The sequence below is a fragment of the Eleutherodactylus coqui genome, chromosome 2 (assembly GCF_035609145.1).
Source record: "Eleutherodactylus coqui strain aEleCoq1 chromosome 2, aEleCoq1.hap1, whole genome shotgun sequence".
Lineage (NCBI taxonomy): Eukaryota > Metazoa > Chordata > Amphibia > Anura > Eleutherodactylidae > Eleutherodactylus > Eleutherodactylus coqui.
Window position 1 is genome coordinate 292,910,857 of NC_089838.1, and position 18,057 is coordinate 292,928,913.

The 18,057-nt window shown below is 43.1% G+C and overlaps 1 protein-coding gene across 2 annotated transcripts in view; it reads right to left on the minus strand.

Annotated features, from left to right (window-relative positions):
- Window positions 1-12,134: 12,134 nt before the first annotated feature.
- The window catches only part of LOC136610835 (C-type lectin domain family 4 member G-like), a 43,726-nt gene continuing 37,803 nt past the window's right edge, over window positions 12,135-18,057 (minus strand). For both annotated transcript variants that reach the window (XM_066590033.1, XM_066590034.1), the window contains 4 exons: window positions 17,949-18,002; window positions 16,382-16,533; window positions 12,789-12,895; window positions 12,135-12,393 (listed from right to left, as the gene is read on the minus strand). In XM_066590033.1, the coding sequence (XP_066446130.1) occupies window positions 12,261-12,393; window positions 12,789-12,895; window positions 16,382-16,533; window positions 17,949-18,002 (446 nt within the window). In that variant the 3' untranslated portion in view covers window positions 12,135-12,260. The remainder of the gene's footprint in view (window positions 12,394-12,788; window positions 12,896-16,381; window positions 16,534-17,948; window positions 18,003-18,057) is intronic.

The following is an 18,057-nucleotide window of genomic DNA, read 5'->3' on the forward strand; positions in this document are numbered from 1 at the left end:
TAGTCGAATACCAACTCCAACATGGGCGGCGCAGTGGGAGTCAGCCTCCTCAATTCCTTTCAGAAGAGTGGGCCTGGTTGGCAGACATCTGCCATGTCCTTGGTAATTTTGAGGAGTCTACCCAGGTGGTGAGCGGCGATGCTACAATCATTAGCGTCACCATTCCTCTGCTATGCATCTTGAGAAATTCCCTGCAAAGCATAAAGGCAGCTGCTTTGCGCTCGGAAACGGGGGCGGGGGAAGACAGTATGCCGCTGGATAGTCAGGGCACCCTCCTGTCTATTTCTCAGCGCGTACAGGAGGAGGAGGAGGAGCATGAGGAGGATGAGGAGGAGGGGGAAGAGACAGCTTGGGCCGCTGCTGACGGTACACCGGCTGATTGCCTGTCATCCTTTCAGCGTGTATGGCCTGAGGAGGAGGAGGAGGAGGAGGATCCTGATAGTGATCTTCCTAGTGAAGACAGCCATGTGTTGCGTACAGGTACCCTGGCACACATGGCTGACTTCATGTTAGGATGCCTTTCTCGTGACCCTCGCGTTGCACGCATTCTGGCCACGACGGATTACTGGGTGTACACACTGCTCGATCCACGGTATAAGGAGAACCTGCCCACTCTGATTCCCGAAGAGGAAAGGGGTTCGAGAGTGTTGCTATACCACAGGACCCTTGCGGACAAGCTGATGGTAAAATTCCCAGCCGACAGCGCTAGTGGCAGAAGGCGCAGTTCCGAGGGCCATGTTGCAGGGGATGTGCGTAGATCGAGCAGCATGTACATCCCAGGCAGTGCAACAGTCTTTAAGGGCCTGGCCAGCTTTATGGCTCCCCACCAAGACTGTGTCACCGCTCCCCAGTCACGGCTGAGTCGGCGGGAGCACTGCAAAAGGATGGTGAGGGAGTACGTAGCGGATCGCACGACCATCCTTGGTGACGCCTCTGCCCCCTACAACTACTGGGTGTCGAAGCTGGACACGTGGCCTGAACTAGCCCTGTATGCCCTTGAGGTGCTTGCTTGTCCTGCGGCTAGCGTCTTGTCGGAAAGGGTGTTTAGTGCGGCTGGGGGAATCATCACAGATAAGCGTAGCCGCTTGTCAACCGACAGTGCCGACAGGCTAACACTCATCAAGATGAACAAAGGCTGGATTTCCCCAGACTTCTGTTCTCCACCAGCGGACAGCAGCGATACCTAAGCAATACGTAGGCTGCACCCGCGGATGGAAGCTACGTTCTCTCTCACCATCCAAAACGGGGACATTTCTGCTTCATCAATCTGTGTCTAATATTCCTCCTCCTCCTCCTCCTGCTCCTCCTCCTGAAACCTCACGTAATCACGCTGAACGGGCAATTTTTCTTAGGGCCACAAGGCTCACTCAAATAATTTTTCAGAACAATTTTTATAAGTTTCAATGCGCTTAAAAGCATTGGAACTTTAACTTGAACCAATTTTTCGTTACACTGGGCTGCCTCCAGGCCTAGTTACCACTTAAGCCACATTAACCAAAGCGATTCACCTGCCATCTTGGTTGGGCATGGCCAATTTTTACTGAGGTACATTAGTACTGTTGGTACACCAATTTTTTGGGGCCCTCACCTACAGTGTAATCATAGTAATTTCTATGTTCTTCGCCTGCACTCATGGTACAGAAAGGTGTGTGGGGTTGGCCTACACTTTAGCTACATAAATGTCACTTGTGCCTTGGCTATACTAAGGCTACTGAAATGGAACTAAGACTGCGCTCCCGCTATACTGCTGCTTCAGAATTGTTACTGGGGCCTGTCTTGAGTGCTACTATTGCTTACATGGAACGAAGACTGCGCTCCCGCTATACTGCTGCTTCAGAATTGTTACTGGGGCCTGTCTTGAGTGCTACTATTGCTTACATGGAACGAAGACTGCGCTCCCGCTATACTGCTGCTTCAGAATTGTTACTGGGGCCTGTCTTGAGTGCTACTATTGCTTACATGGAACGAAGACTGCGCTCCCGCTATACTGCTGCTTCAGAATTGTTACTGGGGCCTGTCTTGAGTGCTACTATTGCTTACATGGAACGAAGACTGCGCTCCCGCTATACTGCTGCTTCAGAATTGTTACTGGGGCCTGTCTTGAGTGCTACTATTGCTTACATGGAACGAAGACTGCGCTCCCGCTATACTGCTGCTTCAGAATTGTTACTGGGGCCTGTCTTGAGTGCTACTATTGCTTACATGGAACGAAGACTGCGCTCCCGCTATACTGCTGCTTCAGAATTGTTACTGGGGCCTGTCTTGAGTGCTACTATTGCTTACATGGAACGGACACGTGGAGAGGACACGTAGTGCCTCAAAAACATCCCCCTCCTCCTCCAACAGGGAAAACATTGTTGGCAAATGCCTTTGCATTGGTTCGTCTGGTGGCAGTCCAAGAATTTCACCTTTACCGACACTACAAGAGAGCCCCCCCACCATCCCCCCGCCACGGCCCACTTAATCCTGGCCACATTCCGAAAACCAACAAAATACAACCGTGGTACTAGGTCCGCAGTCACCACCACATTACCACCAACGCGGTTACTGTTAAGGTGCATATAACCACGGACACGTGGAGAGGACACGTAGTGCCTCAAAAACATCCCCCTCCTCCTCCAACAGGGAAAACATTGTTGGCAAATGCCTTTGCATTGGTTCGTCTGGTGGCAGTCCAAGAATTTCACCTTTACCGACACTACAAGAGAGCCCCCCCACCATCCCCCCGCCACGGCCCACTTAATCCTGGCCACATTCCGAAAACCAACAAAATACAACCGTGGTACTAGGTCCGCAGTCACCACCACATTACCACCAACGCGGTTACTGTTAAGGTGCATATAACCACGGACACGTGGAGAGGACACGTAGTGCCTCAAAAACATCCCCCTCCTCCTCCAACAGGGAAAACATTGTTGGCAAATGCCTTTGCATTGGTTCGTCTGGTGGCAGTCCAAGAATTTCACCTTTACCGACACTACAAGAGAGCCCCCCCACCATCCCCCCGCCACGGCCCACTTAATCCTGGCCACATTCCGAAAACCAACAAAATACAACCGTGGTACTAGGTCCGCAGTCACCACCACATTACCACCAACGCGGTTACTGTTAAGGTGCATATAACCAGTCTGACTGGGGCATGCAGACACCTTGACAGAATGAATAGTGTGTGGCACATAGGTTCCCCATTGCTATGCCCACGTGTGCAGCTCCTGATGGCGGTGGCACAGGATTGTATTTCTCATTGCTTCTGTACAGCATTGTGGGCTATCGCCCCGCCCCTATTAAAGAGGGTCGCTACCTAGCCGTGCCAACCCTGTGCAGTGTGTGCCTGCGGTCCCTCGTCGTGGCAGACGCACTTCTAAATAGACATGAGGGTGGTGTGGCATGAGGGCAGCTGAAGGCTGCGCAGGGACAGTTTGGTGTGCGCTGTGGGGGGGAGGGGGTGCGGTTGGGCAGCATGTAACTCAGGAGAAGTGGCAGTGGAGTGTCATGCAGGCAGTGATTGTGCTTTGTTGGAGGTAGTGTGGTGCTTAGCAAAGGTATGCCATGCTAATGAGCGCTTTTCAGAAGTAAAAGTTGTTGGGAGGGGGGGGGGGGCACTCTTGCCGCTATTGTGGCTTAATAGTGGGACCTGTGAACTTAGGATGCAGCCCAACATGTAGCCCCTCGCCTGCCCTATCCGTCACTGTGTCATTCCCATCACTTTCCTGAATTGCCCAGATTTTCACACATGAAAACCTTAGCGAGCATCGGCGAAATACAAAAATGTTCTGGTCGCCCATTGACTTCAATGGGGTTCGTTGTACGAAACGAACCCTCGAGCATCACGGGAAGTTCGTTACGAATAACGAACACCCGAACATTTTGGTGTTCGCTCATCTCTAATAATGAACAATGCTGCTGAATGAATAATCCTAAACCATATGATGACTACATCTTATAACTACATACTACAGCATTTTGGTTATGTTTACTCTAAGGGCTCTTTCACATGGGCGCTGTCCACCCGAAGAATAGTCGCGAGCAAAGCTCATGGCTACACTGCTATGAAGATTGTGTGAATGGGTTAATCAAGCTACTTGAAGCAGCCCATTCACATACTTGAAGGTGCGAGGTGCGTGCTTTCAAGCTCCCATAGGAGCCTATCGAAAGTGTAACACCCCAAATGAACTTACTGTAGGTACGGCCGGAGGCCTAAACCTTGTCACGGTGATGCCAAACTCTAGTTAAACACTCCGGATGATGATGACACTGAAATAATGGAGACCAGTCCAGTTTAGTTTAGCAATCTGAGAGTGAGCAGATTTACTAACTTTGGAATTTTGCAACAATGGGTTAACTTTACAATCCTTAGAAAACATATTTACAACAGATATTCAAGAATGCAGTAATATTGATTTGATGATACTCTAACTTCAACGCTCTCTCTTATATTACTGAAGATTTGATTTATCAGACAATTTCCCCACTAGGGAATTCAGATGAACAATTGAGTTGGATTTGACTGTAGGATTTGATGGAGCAGACGGACAAGTGGCTGTAAGGCTAATCCTGGCTTTAACTTCACCGGGTAGCCATAACTCACTGTTAAATAAAGATGGATCTCTGAAAGGATCTTCTGTGTTTTCTACTGTAGATGCCAAGGGAGCGGGTTTGATCACCACACTATACCTTTGGAAACAATAAATGCTGGAATACTCCTCCTCGCAACTATGGGAACTGCAACCTCTCCTCACTTGCTCCTGGCTTGTATATCGGCTTCCCTCCCTTGGGCTCTGCACCAGTAAGGTAAATTGTAAACCAGTAAATGATAGGCAAAGGGCTGGCTCAATTGCGTGCAGTGGCAAAGGGTTTACTACAGGTAGCAACTATCAACGGTGGTTTGTCACATGGCGCCAGGACCTCTTTCTTAATGGACTCCAGTTGTAGATCAAGAAGTAAATGACACAAGTCCTTGTAGCTTTCTTTGCAAACTGGAGATACTCAGTTTACTTTAACTTATTTGTAACACTCAAAAACAACATGTACAGTTCAAGAGTAAGGGCGCCCACCCACTGGCGATTTTTTTTTCTTTGCGTTTTGCGTTTTTTCTCAAGAGCAATTAGAATTGAATGTACTCCTGTCCACTGGCGTTTTTTTTTGCGTTGCGTTGCGATTTTTAACATAGGAACTGTCAGTTGCATATGTGTCCTTATTTTTCTTCTAATGCACCCATGAAAGTCAATGGAAATTAATGGAAAAGCCGCAAAAAACGCGGGAAAAACGCCGCGAAAACGCTGCGTTTTTCACGCACGAAAATCGCAAACGCCAGTGGGTGGGCGCCCTAATGCAGAGATATTGCTTTACACTGAAAATAACGTTGCTCCACGTTTTTATTTTAACGCAATACAGTTTTAACTTCAATGAGCGCTGTGTACTGAAAAGTGAAAGCAGAAGTGTAACTTCCACTACGGGAGCCCCGGGGTCACGTGACCACCGGGGTTCCCTGCTACATCAGAGCTACAGGGTCCCAGAAGACCCTGATTAGCTCTGTCAGTGACTAATGTCACTACCAGTTACAGTGGGAAAGTGTCAAATTAAAAGAAAACATGTGAATGTCCCCCAGGGGCTCTTACATGACGTCATGGGGGGCATAGGTAGTAAAAAACATAATTACATACACAAGTAAATAAAAATTACAGAATACAACAGCAATATATACATAAAAGAGAGAATATCACAAAGCCGACGCCAACCAAAACCGTCACCGTATGCGCCCTGTAGTCCAAAACCATACATATTATATTTCAAAACGTCCGAAACAAATAGAGGAACCCGTTACCATACTTTATTTTAGCATAAATATACTAATTAAAATAAAATAACTATAAATGTTAAAAAACTGGGGAAAAAAAGCAAGTGAAAAAGGTATTTTAAAAAATTGCCCTATATGTCATTGAAAAACAATGCAGCAAAAATAATTTTGGTAGCTAAAGGAAAAAGAATAGCGCAGTAAAACCACCATATGGGTAAAATCCCTAAAAAGTGCCTGGTCCAAAACAGTACAAAGGTACAAAACAGTCTGGTCCTTAAAGGATTAAACCCGAGAAGAAAGGAGAAGGCAGGGTCTTTCTCACAAATGATACCTTCTATGTCTCCGAAGGAGCACATAGCCAGGTGCTTCAAGACTGGTGACTGTGTGGCTACCCTGAAGGACCCCCCCGGCCCACTACAAAATGTAATACACTTTTTGAGAGAAAAATCATTTAAAACAATATAAATGCTATAAATGTGACTCAACAGAGAATAAACAACACAATATATTAGACTGGTAGGACTCCCACTAATGGGGACCACCCCATAGATTACTCTGTTATTTGGAGCAGAGTAATCACCTGTATCCCACTGGGGCAATCTAAGGGAAGAGAGGCAACTGTAACTTTAAACTTAACTGGAGTAACCAGTATCAGGCAGCTGCTGCCAAGCCAAATAGGATCATCGGGTGCATCAAAATAGGTCTAGGGGCGCATGTCGAGAATATTGTTCTTCCTCTTTACAAGTCACTGCTCAGACCACACAAGTAATATTGTGTACAATTTTGGGTACCGGTACTCAGGAAGGACATATCAGGGTTTGAGCGGGTACAAAGGCGGGCAACTAAATTAATAAATGGAATGGGCGGACTATAATACCCAGAGAGGTTATCAAAATTGGGGTTATTAAGTTTAGAAAAAAAAGTCGTCTGAGAGGCAACGTAATAACTATGTATAAATATATCAGGGGACAATACAGAGATCTCTCACATCATCTATTTATACCCAGGACTGTGACTGTAACCAGGGGACATCCTCTACACCCACCTAGAAGGGGGTTCTTTACTGTAAGAGCAGTGAGACTATAGAACTCTCTGCCTGAGGACGTGGAGATCGTGAGCTCACTAACAGAGTACAAGGGGGCCTGGATGCGTTTCTTGAGTGTAAGAGGAGGGGTGTCTTGTCTCCTTAAGGAGAGCACCCAAAAAGTGTGTAGAGACACGTAGGGGGTGAGTGAGTCAGGAGATGGTATAGTCCCTCCCCAAGGAGAGCACCCAAAAGGGGTGTGGGGACACCTAAAAGGTGAGTAAGGAGAGTTATAAGGCCATGCCAGCTCCTCTGGGTAATCTATGCAAATAAGGAAGATGGAAAGCTAGTGAAAGATAGTAACAAGTCTTAATAGTGATTGGGAATAGGAAACCAAGCCAGGAAGCCATGCACAGACAGATTTATTCAGGGTGACTGCCCCTCATCAGAGTGCAGCAGGCTTCTGGCTTAGTCTGTGAGGGGTCTATGACGTGGGTCAGAATGGTGTAGTGTCTCCTTAAGGAGAGCACCCAAAAAGTGCATAAATTACCCAGAGGAGCTAGCATGGCCTTATAAGTCTCCTTACTCACCTTTTAGGTGTCCCCACCGTGGGAAATTGTGCTAAATGTAGTTTCAAGCTGCATCTCAGTAGTTACATATAATTTCTAGTACTATTCCTTGTGACAGATGTCCTTACAGTATGCCTTCTTATTACAAGGTGTAGTGAGTCATTCTTTGTTTGAAACAAAGACCAACTCCTATACCCCAGCGCTACCGGCACTATTTCCAGACTGCGTTCTCTAAATGCTTCCCTATGGGCAGCTTGATTTGCAGATCTCACGGACGGGTGCCATAGGTGGATTCCGCAAATTACATCCGCCAGCGGACATTGGGGCTTAGTGTTTTTTAACACATGTATGTCCATATAGCAGTATATATTAGCAATCTATATAAAGATCTCAGCATAATATATACATGCATGTATAACACCATCCTGCAGCTGCGGTTCCAGAGATCTCAGCTCAGGGGCTGAATTTTGACATAATGCACATTGCAATATTGGAACATCTTCAGTACATGGATCACAGAAAATACTTGCTTTTGCTTTGCCACGTAGTCACATCATTTTCCTACAGGCACCACTAGGGGGAGCTCACGGCACAGAGGTTTTACAGCTTCCAGTAGTAAAAAGTCACTGTCATCTTAACAAAAGTTGGTTTAAAAGGAAATTGTCAGCTTTTTTGAGCCCCATAAACAAAAATTATGGGCTCATAGTAGAGGAGGGTGCTGATTTGGGGGTTGGGATTTTTATACTCACCTGCCTTCCTGTATCCCCACTATCTGCCTGCAAAGCACCGCTTGGTATATATGGCACAATCATTAAGTATATGCATACACCGGGTAGGCAGATTCAACATATTCTTGGGATGGCGCAAGAGTGAGGAGAGAAGAGTCAAAGAACCACTTTTCAAATAACGCTTTACTGATACACTGTCACATGCTGCATACAACACTGGTCAGTAGTGAGCAAATATGCTTAGTGGCGGACAGTAAAAGGTGCAGTTTACAGTACAAGTCTGCTATGACTTAAAATTCGACCAGCTTCTGTCCTTGAGCCTGGGCAGTAGAGCTCCCATCCTACCAGCTCCTTCTGCTGCTGGACTTTTACTTCAGCTCCGACTCTAAGCCAGATGATGCTCACTGCACTGTGTCCCTGATCTGTCTTTGAATGGCATGTACGCTTCTTACATAGGGCTTTGCTTTGCCCACATGCAAGATAGAACTGTGTCACCACACTATTCATGGGCTAAACTACACAGATGAATTTGGTTAATTTGGTGTAAAACATGTTATTTTATTGCACTCGTTGCTGTCACCATAACATGGTGCAAAAATATAACATATAACATCGTTACGGACAGATGGGAGGCTTGCAGGACATATGCAGGTATAGCAACCAATGCCATGGGAAGCTCATAGAGATGAGCGAACATGCTCGTTTAGGACAATTACTCGATCGAGCATCGCTTTTTTTGAGTAACTGCCTAATCGGGCGAAAAGATTCGAGGGGCGCCAGGGGTGAGCGGGGTGGATTGGGGGGGGGGGGGAAGAGAGAGAGAGCTCCCCACTGCTACCCCCCGCTCCACCCCGCCACCCCCGGCGCCCCCCAAATCTTTTTGCCCAAGTAGGCAGTTACTCGAAAAAAGCGATGCTCGATCGAGTAATTGTCCGAAACGAGCATGTTCGCTGATCTCTAGAAGCTCCTCAACTGCTTCCCAGTATGGTATGTAAAAAAACATAACCTGACTGTAGAATCAACATCAGCTATCAATAAGAAAGAAATAAAGGTGAAAGCCCTCACTGGCACACTGACTGACTGACTGACTTGCCACTAATTCTTTAACTTCATGGTGTCGTACAAAAATGAAATTTGGCAGGAGCATTCTTTGGGTCCTAAATAGGAAAAGTAAAGCAGTCGTAACTCGATTATTCAATGCTAATTGCAAAAGTATTAGCACCCCTGTGTAATGTAACTTCTTGGTATCGTACAAGCATGAAATTTGGCAGGAGCATTCTTTAGGTCCTAAGTAAGAGAAGTAATGGGACCACAACTTGAAAATTCAATGCTAATTGCAAAAGTAAGTGCATCCCTATGTAATATACCTTCCCGATGTCGTACAACCGTGAAATTTGGTGCGAGGTCCTAACTGAGGAGAGTGAGAGGGGTGGCACATTCTGCAGAGGGATATTGGTACATGCAGCCTGAGGAGAACCTAACACTCCTCTATATGTATACATAATTTATTCCTCAGTTCCTCTGAAGTAACCTTGACTTCATAAAATTATCTGTGCGAACAACACGTAAACACCTGTACCAAATATACTTGGGCGAGGCCGGGTATATCAGCTAGTATAACATAAGTTGCACAACAGAAATGTGTTCACATCATAACTCACATGGGCATGACTTACTCCGGTGGCACCCATCTCTTCTTCCGCCACTTTGCCATCCTATAATTGCAGTGAATGCAGTCTGAACCAATGATGAGACAGGAGGTGTGTCTCAGACTACTTCAGGCACTGTAGCTAAGCTATATAGTCACAAATCACAGCTCTGTTCTAATAACGCTAAACTAAATAGGAGCCAAAGTGCAAGATCTGAGGAAAAACAATAGCAGGTAATCATCCCCTGTAGGTACTGACGTATATATCTATATCAATGTTAGCTCCTGACTGGAGGGTTGATTTAAGGAAGAAATATTAAACTCAATGAGATTCCCAAAGACTGCAATCCTGAAAAGCACCCCCGATTTGGGATCAGTAGATATAGGAGTAGATCCATAAATACTTTGCATATAAAGACTCTTTCTTCCCATAATTGTCTGAGTATTCAAGTGGATAAGCGTTTTGGTGACTTGACCCAATTCACGTTCCTTCCAAATCCTCCAAGCAATCAGCAGGGTATTCTTATTGCCTTTGTTAACTGCATCTGCTCTTCTTCCATTTATTGGGCTCCCACAGTTGGCATTTCTATGCAATACTCTTTGGTGGGTTGCGGGTTTAAGGCGCTTCCCAAAACTGAAATATTGGTGACCTTTCCTTAGGTTAGATCTTCAATCTCTGTGATCAGTACTTCATGTAGGTGGTAAAAATAGACAGTTAGAATTTGTGTATATTTATTAAAAGTTCCAAAATCGGGAACATTTTGAATTTTTGTTTCACATTTGCAACTGTAATATCTCAAATATGTGCAAACGTACTGTACAAATTTTTGATAAGACATATATTTCCATCCGTTTACTTTATTCTGGATGCACATTTGAAAAACTTTTTTTTTTTTTTTAACCATTTAGGAGTCTTACAAATTTAACATTACTTTTCAGCATTTTGAGGAACACTTTGTTTTCCTGCACCAAGCCAAGATTGCAAAGGCTCATAGGTATCAGAATAATAGATAACCCCACAAATGACCCCATTTTAAAAACTACACCCATTAATATATTCAGTGTCATGAATATTTTGACCCCACAGGTTTTTGCAATTTAGAGGAGAAAAAATTAAATTTAATATTTCTGCAAATATGTCATTTTAAAAACATTTCTTTTCTATAGTGCACATGAAAATAAGGATTTACACCCCAAAATGGATACCCCTATTTGTCCTGTGTTCGGAAACATATCCATTGTAGCCAATAATTGCCATAAAGTGTCCAAATAGATAATCTTTTTGGTGACTTGACCCAATTTTCTTTCCTTTTAAATCCTCCAAGCGATCAGCAGGGTATTCTTATAGCCTTTGTTACCTGCAGCTGCTCTTCTTCTATTGGACGTTCACATGGTTGGCATTTCTATGCAATACTCCTTGGTGGGTTATAGGTTGAAGGCGTTTCCCGAACTGAAATATTGGTCACCTTTCCTTAGGATAGATCTTTAATCTCTGATCAGTTTGATCAGTCTGCCACTTGGAATCCCAGCTGGTGAGCTGTTTGAAGAGACTTGGGTTCTCACCTGAGTGCTACAACCTTGTATCAGGCCAGTGACCTCACATTTATTCATCACATAGCCTGGTAGCAACTCATTCCCATTCACGTGAATGGAATTAAACTACTATATCAAGCATTGCTCCTACGAAATTGATGGCACGGTGCCTGGTAGGCAATAAAGCAGCCATAGGACTGGCCTGTGCACAGCTTAGGGTGGGGGCCCAGGCAGTGTACCCGTAACAAGAATAAGTTATCAATATTGGTGTCCTAGAAAACCCTTTTAAAGACCGATACACTATCTGATTAAGATTTAGTACTACAAATAAGGAAACCTTTTATTGACACAACTGGTCTATTGAATATTTAACTATTTCTTTAAAAATCTTGACCAGTTTTAAACTATTGATCTTCAGGATAGGGCATCAGCAATGGATCAGCAGTGGTTTGCCATCTAATCAGCTGTTTGTTGGACCAGTGTGCTCATGCAAACAGCTAATTTCTGCAGGAACCCTAGAGCTCCATTTTCACTGCAGTGGCCTGGGTTGGCATTACAAGTAGAGTTCCTATTGAAATGAATAGGAACTTTGCCTGTAGTACTAAGCCCTGCAGTGGGAACAGAGCTGTCTCCTTCCTGCACAAATCATCTGCATGCAGGAGCACACCAGGCCAGCAAACTGCTAATCTACTATGGATGGCTCAACCCAAGGTTAGGCCATAAATAGGTTAAAGCTGGATATCCCCTTTAAGTTCTTATGCATTAAGATATTTGCTTCTAAATACATTTGTAAAGAAAAAAAATCATTGCCCCCCCCCCCCTCCCACTGACCTCTACTTCCATTTGAAATGACACAATTGAGCTTTTTTCAGAATACCAAGATTGATACAAGGTTGATGCAGTAGAGTTAGTCTTGACGTAGGATGAGATTTGGTTCAGATCCTATAACTTTACACCAGATTCAGCAGCAGCACCCTTTCTTGCAAACATACTTCTCTGTATCAGTACAGGATCGATCATTCCAGTTTCCATTCCAGGATTCCACACAATCCTCCTTACCGTTACTGTTATTTGGCTCTCCTTTCCTCCAAATGCTGGAGAAGAATTAAAGATAGTAAAAATGTAATACATTTTTTATACATCCCTCAAATGTGAATAAACCAGAGAGGCAGCGTAGTGTATTAGACTGGTAAGCGGTCCCAATGATGAGGGCTTTCCTGTCTTCTGTTCCTATTTTTATAGACCGCCCCATGGTGGTACCCCAAGATGTGCACAAGTGACCCTGTAGGTGTACACACTATATGGTATGAGAGATACTGAGGCATAAATGCCTTTTAATGCATTTAATGAGGTTTTTTAATGACTGTGATGTTATAATTATGTTTTATACCGTTGTATGTTGTATTTCAGGTAGTGGGTGAGTCTCAAATTAGTATTCGACAGCAGCTAGAGGGTTAATAATTTTGTATCATGTAGAAGCCATATTTACCTGAAGGACATCACTGATCCATCCAACCATTTCCAGTTAGCATTCTTTGTATCACGACGTGATCCAATCCAGTACCGGGCTTTTTCAAGGATTGATTTCAAGGCTTCCTGGAAAAACACAAGGAAAACTTCTAAAATATTTATCTGAACTTTTTCATAAAATCGAATACATCATAAAATCTAGTTTGGTTGCTCTGAAAAGAGTAAAGCACACATGACATTCACTTTCCTCCCCTTGTATCAGATTTGAACAGTCTCTAAAGAAGATCAAGAGCGCTACAAGTTGTTAAAGGGGTATTCCGTTGATGTGGTGTTAAGTTTTCAGTGGTGTGTTCAGACATAAGGTGTGAACTGTCATGTTCAGTGTGTGTGTTGTATTTCCCTTGTCTGGTATTCCTTCCTGTTACCATCTATGGCGAGCCAGGCCCTTAGTTTCCAGCGTGCAGCCGTCCCTATTGGGATGATCGTCCAGCTTGTAAGCAGGGTACCCTTGTTGTGGTTTTAGTTGTCTTGTTAGAGTAGGGAGTCGCAAGACAACGAGGACCCTTGACGTGGGCTTGTGAGCTTACATATTCTGGCCAAAATACAAACCAAAACCTTGTACGCACTTGCTTAGATTTTTCCACCTGTCTAGTAGCTTAGTACTTTCGGTAAGTATTGTGGTGTCTGTTGTCTTTGTGGTTGTTTGAATGCACGTTTGATTTATGTTGTTGTTGGTCATTCAGTGTATGCATGCCCTTACTCCCTTTTCCTCCTTCAGTCTTAAAACTGGTTGTGTTCGTGTAGGTCACTGTTCCCATGGCCTGTATAGACTTAACAGACATTTGTCTATGATGATTTAGTGACCCTGCATTGAGCATGGGGTTGGACCCGATGACCCTGGAGGTCTCTTTCAACTGTGGCATTCTATTATTCTTGTTTTTGTAGCAGTGAAGTAAATAGGTTGTTGGTTGCCCATGTGTAGCAGAAGCTCTAACCATCTCAATCGCACTATTCTCGGCTATTTTTATCAGCCCATTGAAATGGATGGAGTGGTGCAGCTCCATTCATTTCAATGGGCTGATGAAAACAGATGAGTAGAGCCACTGCTGCACATGGACAATCAGCAGTCCATTAGACTGTTAGAAAATTAGGAAAAAGGGCTCCTGCACTATGAAATGGGTGCACATGGGTCCCCTATTCTTGAAATCGGTGGGAGTCAGAGCGGTTGGCCCCTCGCTGATCTATAAGTTTTCACCCATCCAGTGGATGGGTGAAAACTGGAAAAAACACCACATTGCCGGAATACCATTTTAAATGTTCCTAGACTACATCATTTTAATGGCTCCACTTACTATTAATTGAGGACATGTATGAACAATCACACTGATTTTCTGATGTATAAGATTGTCAATGAATGAACGGTAGTTCCCACTGGAGTCATTTTGTTTAGAGGATGAAAAAGTTAACCTTGCTTAGTTAGGAAAATAATTACACTCGTTAGAGTTTATTTAGAGAGATTATATAGAATACTAATGTTTAACACCTTAACAACACAGGACGTACAGTTACAACCTGTGCATTCAGGGTTTGTATGGAGGTGGATCGGGGGTCAATCGCGCTCCATACAATGTGCGTGTCGGCAGTTTCTTACAGCTGATACCCGCCGGCAACAGCTGCAATCAGCCATTTGGTTGTTATGGCAGCCAGGGGCCATCTGAAAGCCTGCAAAGGGCTGTCACTGTAGATTACATATCAAACCATGCCTGTCAGATCTCAGTATAATGTAATACTATGGTATTATATTATACTGCAGGAGCGATCAAACCATGGCAAGTTCATGTCCTGTATCGGGACTAAAACAAAAATCTAAAAATCAGTTTAAACAGGTTTTATTAATTATTAAAATAAATGGTAATAAATGTTTAAAAAAAACAACTTTTTCCCATATTTAGAATAAAACACCTTAATAAACCCCCCCCCCCCCCAAAAAAAAAGATATTTGGTATTGCTGCATCCATAAAAGTCAGATCTATCAAAGTAACACGGTAAATGTCATCAGCAAAAAAATACACAACGCCAGAATTGCACTTTTTTTGGGGCACAGCATCTCCAAGAAAAAATATAATAGAAAAGCAATCAAAAATTCATATGTAGTCCAAAATGGTACCAATAGAAACTTTTACAAAAAACAAGCCGTCGCAGAACTATGTTGATGAAAAAAATAAAAAGTTATGGCCGTAAGCAGATGGCAGCAGAAAATAATGTTAGTTGTTTGCAAAGATATTTTATTTTTTAAAAGTACAAGAGCAAATAAACCTATAATTTTGTATCGTAGTAATCATACTGAGCCATAGAATAACGTTATCATGCAATTTCTGCTGAAGTGTGTACACCATGGAAACAAGACCTGCCACCCCCAAAAATGGCGGTATTGCGCTTTTTTTCCATTTCACTCCACTTAGAATTTTTTAAAAGTTTTTCCATACTTTATATGTTACATTACATAGTACTATTGAAAAATGCAACTCGTCCCACAAAAGACGAGCTCCCAGATAGCTAAGTTGGTGGATAACTAAAAGAGTTAGGATTTTTTTGGAAAGTGGGGAGGTAAAACTCAAAATGATAATAAGGGGGCAGTCCTGAAGGGGTTAGAAAAGTGATAGAAATGCTGTAGTGATTGAGTATTACATATACTATTACATATATGCTAAAGCATAATGTGTAAATGGATTTTGTGCAACCAATTTATGTAACAGTCTCTGTCGTGGCCCCTCTGGATACTGTGTGAGTGTTCTCAATACCAATCATGATTGCTATTTTGAAGATTTGCATAAGTGGGTACCATACTCGGTTGGGTATATGTGTGATAGACAAATTGCAAGGTAAGTTTCAGCCTGCAAGGTGTACCTGTTGTATAAAATGTGGTGTGGTACGCTAGTTATTCTGGTATTGGCCTTGGTGATAGAGTAAGTCGAAAGTATGAGAGGGCGGTGCAAGGTTAAGTGTGGTCTGAGTCGTGAGCCACGAGAGTCCTAGAAACCTGTAGTGGAAAAGGTTGGTTTAGCTTGAGAGTCTGATCTGAGAAAAGTCCTAGAGCCTGTCGTAGCTGCGGGAGCTCCATTCAAGGACCACTGGGAACTTTTGAGACTTTCCACGGAGTCACATCTGGCCTACTAGATAACTAAGAGACTGTGACTACATAGAGAAACTAAGACTTGATTCAATGAGGGCCGTAAAGCAGAGACATTGTTGCCAAGTAATAAAGACTGTTATTGCTTTCTGTTTTTTTCCGATGGTCTGGATATAACAGCATTTTCATTGATTTTTATCAAGCATTAAAAATAGAAACCTGACATACTCGTTGTACTCAATGGAGGAAAAGGAGTGAATCCTGAAGTATCATAACTGATTTGTCAAACTAATAGATTATAAGGGGGCTATCATCCTTACCTTGATTCCTGTAAATTAAGTAAGCCATATTGTCAGTGTGAACATGGCCTTAGTGTATGGGATGACTTTTTTGTGGTTTGAAGTATAGATTTTATATTTTTTAGATGCAGAGTCAAATCTGCAGTAAAATCTATGAGACTGCATCCTTATGAAGGTTCTTACCGTCTCCTCCCTAGTTTTAAGCATCACGAGACCCGACCTTTTTCTGATGCACTCATCTCTAGCATTGTCCCAGGTCAAGTGATCCGTTGAGAAGTAGTAACAGAAAAGACCTACTGGTTCCCATCCAGAAGGACATGTTCCACAGATGGTCTCTAGAGTGGAAGAGATGATAAAAAATTACAAATGATATAGGATAACTCATCGAAGAGAAGACAATAGATAGATGTACTACTGTTTCTGGAACAAAAGTGGCATTGTTAAATAATGTGAGAATTTCCAAAAACAAGAAGAAAAGGTAGGATCCCAGGAATAGTTGATCATGTACTACATTGTGACCCTGAAACCTGAGAAGTGGGGGACGCTCTTTGCAGTAGCTCTTCATTGGTTAACAGAAAGTGGTCCCAAGCACGTTAGAGTTATTTTATTTATTATTTTTCTTAATGAGGTACTGTATACGCTATACAATGGATGAAGGCCCTTGGTAGACAAATTCTTAGGGGGAATATTCCCAAGTAGCATTGTCATAAAATGCATGACTATCTTTACATCAGTTTCATTAGATCGAGTGGACATTAACGGGATCTGACAACAACCTTAGGCACTTTTAACAAAGAGCTATCACAGAACCATAGCCATATAAAAGACAACGTTTAACAATTTCTTAACAAAATCAGTAGCAGACAATTGCAGACAAAAACAAATACTGTATAACAAAAGACAAAACCTCACTACTGGGCTAAATACAACAGAATGGTAAGCTGAGGGTCCAATCACTGTAAAAGGGCAGGTGGAAAAAAAGAGAGAAAACTGATATTGTTCTTAACTCTGGGCTTAAGGTAATACAGAGCACCCGCCCTGAAGAGGGCAACCCTGTTCTGAAACTTGATCCTGAAGCACCCTTCAAAATTGCCTAAAAGAACATAGTAAAATGTTTCACTGAATAGTATGGGTTCATAAACAAGTAACCAAAAATAAGTAAAGAAAGCAAAAGAATGAAATACAAATAGACCAACATTATTGTTAGAAACACAAAACGGCAGTAATAACCAAGCATCATCCCTCCCTTTCTCAGCCTTCCAGTGCACATACTTGTAAAAAAAGGTACCAAATTTACTAAGGCCACTCCCACACAGGCGTTTTATAGCATTGAAAGCAGCGCTTTAAAGCATTTTTTGTGAGAGTTTGCCTGTGTTTTTACTGCATATTATGTGCTGTAACAATGCAGGAAAAGTAAGCTGATGATGTCATCATTTGTTTCCCACCTCCTGGTGGCATAGTAAGCAGTGTTAAAAACAGTTCTTTCCGTGTTTTTAATGTACTCCATTCATTTCAATGGGCGATGCATATAAAATGTGAAATAAACTCTAAGGATAAGAAGAAATTATCTCCAAAATTGGTTTAAATGGGGTTGTCTTCTGCTGGACCTTTGGGCCCATAATTGCATCAATACTTGAGCCTGCTGGGAGATCCTCTGGTACCCTGGGGCTAGTCTACCCCTGAGAAAGGATAAACAAACTGATATATAAAGATTATATCTCTAAAGAACACTCATGTGTATAGCACGTACCTATGGTCTTGTTAATAGCTTTGATATCCTGCAGGAAATGTTCTTTTACAATGTCTGTAATAAAGAGCAACTACATTTCATTCAGAGGAATAGCATAGAGCAAATATCA